The sequence below is a fragment of the Carassius gibelio genome, chromosome B23, assembly GCF_023724105.1.
Source record: "Carassius gibelio isolate Cgi1373 ecotype wild population from Czech Republic chromosome B23, carGib1.2-hapl.c, whole genome shotgun sequence".
NCBI lineage: Eukaryota > Metazoa > Chordata > Actinopteri > Cypriniformes > Cyprinidae > Carassius > Carassius gibelio.
In genome coordinates this window covers 13,805,965-13,814,575 of record NC_068418.1, presented here as the reverse complement: position 1 = coordinate 13,814,575, position 8,611 = coordinate 13,805,965, and the positions used below count along the sequence as shown (strand labels likewise).

Genomic DNA, 8,611 nt, shown 5'->3' with positions numbered 1-8,611 from the left:
CTGAATATTTGTAATTAATTAAAAAGTACAGTAAATGTTAATTTTATTCCATAAGAATCTTCTGAGGAGGCACAATAAGGTGCCATTCACTTGCAGAACACAAGCTTCAAGAGGACACATAAGTCTGAAGTAATGAACTTGGCCTGAATTAACTTGACATGGCACCTGCCTTTACAAAGCTGGTTAAAGACGATTTTAATAAATATTGATTTTGTACACTTACCAAATAGAATAAGCAAAAAGCAATAGCAAAAAAATATATACCACACCTATTTGAGCTATTCATATGTGTAAATTATTTTATTGTAAATGTACTCATAAAACACAGCTGATACATGGACGGCGGTGTGATGACTCAATAATAATGCAGTACACATAATGTTTGTTTGAAGCTCTTGTAATAGTTGAGTGTGAGTCCCTCAGTTTTCATCAGTATGAAGATGAATCTCAGAACCATACAGCCAATGCTGGAATGGGTTCAAATATGCAAAAGATGCTGGAAAACACAACCAATTTGTGGGAACTAAAAGATCTTTCTGAAGGGCAGTTTAACTGTACAGAACAAACAAGGGTCTCATGAAAAGCCATCACAAAACAAGTCATGGGTCATCTAGGTAACAACACAGAATTAAGCGTATATAAACCTTTGAACGTCCTTTGAATATATATATATATATATATATATATATATATGTATTCAGCTATAATTTTGTCTTGATGACTACGTTTTATGTTTTATGTTAAAGGACAGTACGAAATAAAAAAATAAAATAGCAATTTGCAAATTCTGCAAGGTGTTTGTAAACTTTTGACCAACTTTTGAAATCATTAAAAAATGATCCTCTCCAGCATCTGTGGCCCAATATGCCTACAACTTGAAGACAGAGCACATATACCACCTAAATAATGTAGTAAAATAATAAAAGTATATTTAGCCTATATGTTTTTAGTTCATGTTCTGTTATTGTAATAATAGGCCTGATTTTTATAAATCTTTATATCAAATATGTTATCTTTTTAAAATATATGTTTATACTACATAATTAGCAATGATCAATATGTTATGATTATTAGGCTACTGTATAAGTAGCTATATGATTTCAAACGACTTTTTATAGACACCTAGAACCAAGTAAAATCATATTTATATATATATATATACGATGATAAGTTATTTAAAATAATTCGTTTCAATTAATTATTTATTGGCGTTTCATTTAAGAATTTTTTTCACTGTGACTTACATAAAATATAGAATGTTGATCACACTGTTTAAAAATGTCTTAAAACTTCATGTTAGCAATTTAACACATGCCCCCATTCATTTCCACATCAGCCAAACTGAGCTCGTGCGCTGAATGTACACATCAGTGTAAGCGCCTCCGGGTCACGTGATGTGACGAGCGGCCAACATGGCGACGCAGTGCTGAGATAGCAGCGTCCAATCGAACCAGTGACAACCTCGGCCCGCTCCTGGCACCCTCACACCCCTGCCAAACCGCAGGGAACGGGCCAGCGAAGACGGCCTGACGGACTACTTTAACACGTTGACCGAGAGATGAAAGAACAGGAAGAGTTGGAAACCCAACGACGGCATACGCAGACGGAAAGCCTGAGCACCAAGAGCATGTTTCTGTCTCGAGCGCTGGAGAAAATCCTCGCGGATAAGGAGCTGAAGCGGAGCCAACACGGACAACTGCGCAAGGCCTGTCAAGTGGCGCTGGGTGAGCAGCTTTTATTTATCACCTGTCAGGCCTCAAACACACCAGTGAGGTGCTCCTCTGCCTTCTGGTTTCCTAAATTAACGTTTAAGTCTTGTTAGCAAGCTAACGTCATTCCAGCACGGTTCTGTGTGTCAAGACTCCGTTGTTTAATTTTGCCTTAAGTTGACATTGTCATGCTTTCCATCGGCTATATAATGTTATAGTATTATGAAAGAGATGTTGGCAGCTGAGTAAATGCCATGTGTAGGCTTCCAGCAGCTCTTGTTGTCGTTATCACGAGCTGTTAGCATGTGTTAGCTGGAATCAACTGCTATCCGACAAGCTGCAGATTTAGTGGCTGTTCAATCGACTTTGACAGATTCGTGATTTACTGCTCTATTGTTGATTAAATATCACTCACTGATTTACAGGATCTGTATTTGGAGTGACAAAATAAAGGAACAGTTCACTCTTAAATTAAAATAGTTTCTTTTACTCACACTCAAAGAGTTGGTTTGATCAGTCACCATAGTTTTATTCCATCTTTCATTGGCATTAAATGTTTCTGTTTCTGGCATTGGGCCTATTTTAATGGTGTTATTAAACTTTGATCGAGGAAAGGAAATTCTGTTATAGTTTTCTCACTTGTGTCATTCCAACCATATCATTTTGTTCTGTTGTACAAAAAGATGAAGAATGTTGCTGGCCAAATTGTTTTGGTCATCATTTACTTCCATTGTATGGACACAAAAAGCAAATAATGACCACTTCCAAGAACTAGTATCCTCTTGATGATTTTTCTAGTGACTTATGTGATTAGCATTAGCTGCTCACTCGGTGTTCCCATTTTTATTCAATTACTTCCCGGAATATCCAACCATCTTTTTATGTCTAAGCTGGATATGCAGGTTAGACTCATTTGACTCGTCCCGCCTGTGCTGCATTACTTATTTACAATGTTAATGAGCACTTGTGGAGGATCTAGTTTCTTAGTGAGCTTTTCTAAACCTTTGTTCTGAAGTGTCTGTCAAAAAATAGTTCAGTCTGAAAAAAAAAGACACCTATTTTACTGTAAACTTCGGTTGTTTTGTCTTTTGGTATGTTTGAAGTTTGATCCTGAAAGTCTATCTACAGTGTTGTTCAGCCGTTTGGCTGTTAATGTAATGCAACTTCCTAGTGGGTTTGTTTGAATGCACTCAGAAGCACGTCATTCAAACAGACACTCCCTCATTACACTGTCATGTGAGTCAATGAGGCTGATTAACATACAGACCTGTTTACACAGTCCACTGAGCACCCGGATACACGGCAATTCCTTAGTTTGCTGTGCTGCTTGGATACATGTAACATTTGGGTATTACAGCTTGCCAGATAAAAACATAGTTCATAAAATGTGCATCTTATGAAATGTGTTGTTGCTTAACATTAGTTTCCTGTACCTTCTTGTGATAAGATTGCTGTCTGATAATGAACAATGATTCATTTGTAGATTGTTCTTGAATATCAGAGGCACGGAAAACTGTATCAAGTGTGACACTTTATGCAACTTATTCTTTCCGGTAACCTTGCTTATTTATTTTAAAGTAATAGTTCTCCCAGAATGTAACAGTATTTCACTTCCTTTCTTTAGTGAAAGACAGAACAAGTTGTAATTTTTGAAGAATGTTAATTGTTTGTGGTTTTCTAGGTATTCGAAAGTGATACAAAAGTTTTGTGTGAGAAATCTAAACGGATATGCACTGATAATTTTCCCCTTCAGTGAGATGTTAACTGCATTGATCACTTAATCAGTGAGCTGAACTCGAGAACCACATCTGTCCGATTCATGAATGAATCATTTAGACCTGTCTTGTGAACCTTATAGACGGTTTCATTAATAAAAAGACACAGCATAAAGGACCCATTTATTCATAAATTGGATTTAGGATGGGCTGGGATAGTGGATCAGCTATTTAACAATCAGCTTGGTGAATTAGTGATGTTGACAAGTGAGTTTAAGATTGTAGTGGTGGTGTAGTTAAAGGATTCTTTATAGGGCTTATTCAAGACCGTCAGTGTCAGAATAAAAATTGCCTGCTGTGAACCGATGAAATGGGAGAGATTAAAGTATATTATTTATCTGCAGTCCTTGGTGTCGGTCAGAATCCAGAAACTGTTTTAGGAATCATTGGCTTTTATACTTTTTTTTTATAACTTTTATTTTGGATGTGATTAATCGTGATAAATAGTTTGACAGCACTAGTAGACACACTTTTCCTACAAATAGTCTCATTACTACCTTTAATGGAAATTGTAGATAAGCACAACCAGAACTGGAGCATTGCTGTATCTTGCTGAGTAGTCAGTGTTTTCTTTTTGGGTATAGTGTGTGCATTTTTCTGCTTTGGCAGTATTATGGTACATATTCCTGCTGCTGCGCTGTAGATGTAATTTCCTCCCCATCACCACGTTCACTTTGATGTCCAGCTGAATGCATAATCTGAATACCTTAAAAACCTAGAGTCCAGACAGCCTCATATTCTAATACCCTAATGGAAATGTAAAGCTGTGTTTCCACCTCTGGAACTTTACCCAGGAACTAGGGACTTTGGGCTGGTACTGCTACTCGCAGGAACCAGGATCTAAATAAAGTTCCAAGTAAAAGAATGCCCCTCAGAAAGTCCCTGCTGGCGAGGTAGTACTTTTTCAAAGTTCCAGAACTTTTGGGGGACGGGACTTGGGCGCTAAACAACCTGATTGGTTGAGTTCACGCAGCATTGTGATTTCGACCACCATTTATTCGGCTCATTTTCAAAATATTACTGTTATTGTGTCATGAAATGTAATTTTTAAAAGTATTTCAGGCGAGAATGTAGTTGTTTAAAACTCAAATCTGTGGTTTATTTATAAAGACAGCACATATTGTATTCAATTTATCAATGAAAATAAAAAGAGACAATTGATATAATATTTAGTTTCATTGTAATGGCTGTATGTATATATATATATATATATATATATATATATATACACGTTTCCCTGAACTAAGTGCATTTCTGCTGCTATTATTATGTTTAAAAGAAAACAAAAGGAGGCAGTGGTTCATTGTATTTTAAACATACAGTGAAGAAAATTGCAGTAGCCAAAAAAAAAAAAGTTCCTGGGGAAAAAAAAGTTCTTGGTACAGTTATTCCGGGTAAATTCAGTGGAAACGCAGCATAAATACCAAGACACTGTTGTAACGGTTTTCTGAATTAGCACTCACTCTGCTTTGAGAGAGATGTGACAAATAGACATGAGTTCATATGTTAATTTCTCTCTCTCTCTCTTTTTTTTTTTTTTAGATGAAATCAAGCATGAACTGGAAAAGCAGAAGTAAGTTTACATCTCATTTACCAAAATTCACCATCCTTGCAAATGTCTCCTGCGATATACATCAAATTAACATTAAAAGGGACATCGGATGCCCATTTTCCACAAGTTGGTGTGATTCTTTAGGATCTTCATGCAATATCAACAAAGTTCTTTGGTTAAAATTCCGCAATGGTCGCATAAAAAAACTATTTTTCCCTTTTCAAAAACAGCTTCCGACTCGTTTTTGACATCCAAATACAAAATACCTACATTGCTTACAAGACATTGTTGTCGCTTCAGCTGCTTAAGCATGGAGAAAATGCCGTACAATTTGGCGAAAATATGGTAATATGGTGCAGTCTTTAAGCAGTTGTGGGTGGGGCCTGAGCAGTATGAGTTTACACTGTTTAGGTTTTTAGGGGGCTAAAAAGTGGAATTTTATCATTGTAGCGGGGTTGTGTCCACACACTGCTAAGACACATTTAAATGCAAACTTTGTGAATTTTGCATCCAATGTCCTTTTTAAAATTATTCTTATCGTGTTTTGATGAAAAGGCTCTCTGGAGCTTAATCCTCTTCATTCTGAACAATCATGGTTATGTAATAATTTCTGATTTTCTCATTCATTTCCATAAAAACCCATAATGCTCAAGGGCTACTAACATGAAGATGTTCTGAATGTTTGTTGCTGTGTAATATTGAGTGAATGAAGTATATTTCAATGCTGCATGTCTATACCTGCTTACTGACATGTGCTGTGAAATTGGTGTGTTCCAGGGATGGCACTGTTGTTCCTCCCAGAGCCAATTACATTGAGGCTGACAAGTACGTCCTGCCTTTCGAGCTGGCATGTCAGTCCAAGTCTCCACGTATTGTCAGCACGTCTCTCGACTGCTTACAGGTACGCAGAGTTTTTATTCACCTCACTCCACTGCAGTGCTTCATCATACTCAACATTAATGCATTGAAAACATCTCAGGTTCCCCCATAAAAATAGCTTCCCGGTGTTAAAATCTAAGTTATTTGGCAGGGTTGCCTCGGTAAAATTAGCAGAATATAAATTCTGTGTACGCACATTGTCTGAAACATGGCTTTGAATGAGTGCAGGCAAGCTCTGAATGCACGTGAGTGTTTTAATGTTTAAATAGGCAAGACTTAAAAAATACTGCAAATGATCAACTACGATCCGTTTCATCCAAAGCAAGCGACTGAACAACCCGAAACACAATAGCCCCAGGACGTCAGGCTAGCGATTTTGCAAGCCTTGCACCTGTTTTTCAGTTTAGTTTTTCAGTTTAGTTTTTAATGCTTGTAAAAAGGAGTTTTTTTTTTACATTTGTGACTCAGATGTATTTGTTTGTTGTCTACACAGGAAAACTAATAGGAAATTCCCTAAGATCATGAAGCTTATACAAACCTGATAGTTTGAATATTGAAGGAATTTAAATATACTGTATGAATCAATGTGTGTTACACTGTAATATCTCCATTGTGTTTGTTGTCTCATGCTGCTCTAATGATGTAAATATTTCAGACATTGACTACGCTGTATGAACAACTAGATCTGTTTCTGTTTGTTCAGACAGTGATCATATATGCTGGATTTCATTACAGGAAAAATTCGGTCTAGTTTTTACTTGTGTAAATAGCAGTTCAATAGTTTTTATATTTTAATTCTTTTAATCCTTCCACTCATACATTTTCTCTCTATCTCTCTTTTATTCATCACAGAAACTTATTGCGTATGGGCATATCACAGGAAACGCCCCTGACAGCGGAGCTCCAGGAAAACGGCTGATTGACCGGCTGGTGGAGACCATCTGTAACTGCTTCCAGGGACCCCAGACTGATGAGGGGGTACAGCTACAGATCATTAAGGTATAACAACTGTCCATCAGACCAGATCGGGGTTTTTTTTTTTTTTTTCAGACAGGCACTTCTTGATAATATATTACATACACTACCATTCAGAATTGAATATAAATGTAATTTTAATATATATGTAATTTTATATATATATATATATATATATATATATATATATACATACATACATACATACATACATACACTTTTATTTAGAAATGATATAAGCACATGATGCTTTTAAGACATTTATTATGTTGCATTATAATGTAAGGACAAGGGAATATTATTGTGCTCAGATGAAGTCCAGGTGCGTGAAAACCAGTAAAATGTAGAAGAGACTGTAGATGGTTCGCACTCTGAAAGACTAGACAAAGTCTTTAACAAAAATAATCCATCATTTATTTAGAGCAAGAGCAGGCGTTTCAGCCATCCAGCTATTCTCATTGCTCATGATTATAATGTAACAAACACTACTTTATATGCATTTATAATCAGTGTTGGTGAAAGTTACTTTTAAAAGTAATGCATTACAATATTGTGTTACTCTCTAAAAAGTAATTAATTACATTACTTTTTATGTAAAGTAATGCATTACTTATTTGAAAACATTATTCAGATTGATATTATATTTCCTTCTCAATTAAAAATGTGTTACTTTACTAGTTACAAAAAGTTATCTGATTACGTAACTTAATTGCAATGCATTACCCCCAAACACTGTTTATAATGTAACAGAAAATTCTATTTTAGATGAATGCTGTTTTCCATAAAAAAATCCATAAAAATAATATTAAGCAAGATAATGGTAATTAATAATAATTTATCTTGAGCAATTCATCTTTAGAGGTTGCCCGATATGGGCTTTTCACTGGCCGATGATTATATTTAGAAATTAGGGCAGCTGATGGCGCATATATGATGCCGATTTTTTTTAATTTTAATGGGGGCTATTTTCTTTTTTTTTTTTTCATTCATCTCATATAAGTGAGTTTGAGTATTTATTATTTTTATTTAATTATTATTGCAAGGTACAAAATAATAATAGTAGTAGTAGCCCAGATTATATTAATAATACATGGCTCAAAACTTAAAAACTTTCTCAAAACAGTTCTGAAGGATGCTTTTTGTTAATGTCTGCTGACAAACACCTGTTTCCCACAGACTGCAAAGTCATCCTCTGCCAGCAGGAGGTGCTGCTGGAGCAGGAGATATAGTGGTTTCTCTGGTAACGGCTGTAATCAGTGCTGCTCACAAAAGCTACTTTATCATCCATTACAGGAAAGAAGCTTTTCTGAAGACAGTCAGGGGCCGGTTGCATAAACATAGCCACTGTTAAGACTGTGTCTTAAGAACTAACTGAACAACTAGCAGTTAGCCAAGAGATAACCAGTCTCATTTTTCTTATTAAAAGAAAATAGGCTGCTGCTCATAACTGCTTAGGAGTACACTGGCCATCGAACCCACAAACACATTTCATGAGGAAATTTAACATGCATGTTTTAGCCAGCCCTGAAGTTTTGTCAGAATTGAGCATGTTTCTACTTTCACATACAAATGACTTGTTGCACTTATGAATATGATAACTTTCCAGCATCAATTCTAGTATGGTAAAATGTAATTCTGCTTTCAAAACGATCTGTTTTGCCCTGCCATCGTTAGCTGAAGCTGTTGTGTGAACAAGCTGCGGCTGCAAATTGTGAGCTGCT

The 8,611-nt window shown here is 35.9% G+C and overlaps 1 protein-coding gene across 1 annotated transcript in view; it reads left to right on the top strand.

The window, feature by feature from the left end:
• The first annotated feature begins 1,378 nt into the window (after positions 1 to 1,378).
• Positions 1,379 to 8,611, top strand: part of arfgef2 (ADP-ribosylation factor guanine nucleotide-exchange factor 2 (brefeldin A-inhibited)) — a 30,697-nt gene continuing 23,464 nt past the window's right edge. The window contains exons 1-4 of the mRNA XM_052594151.1: positions 1,379 to 1,724; positions 5,027 to 5,057; positions 5,814 to 5,937; positions 6,768 to 6,914. Coding sequence (XP_052450111.1) covers positions 1,559 to 1,724; positions 5,027 to 5,057; positions 5,814 to 5,937; positions 6,768 to 6,914 — 468 coding nt within the window. The 5' untranslated portion in view covers positions 1,379 to 1,558. The remainder of the gene's footprint in view (positions 1,725 to 5,026; positions 5,058 to 5,813; positions 5,938 to 6,767; positions 6,915 to 8,611) is intronic.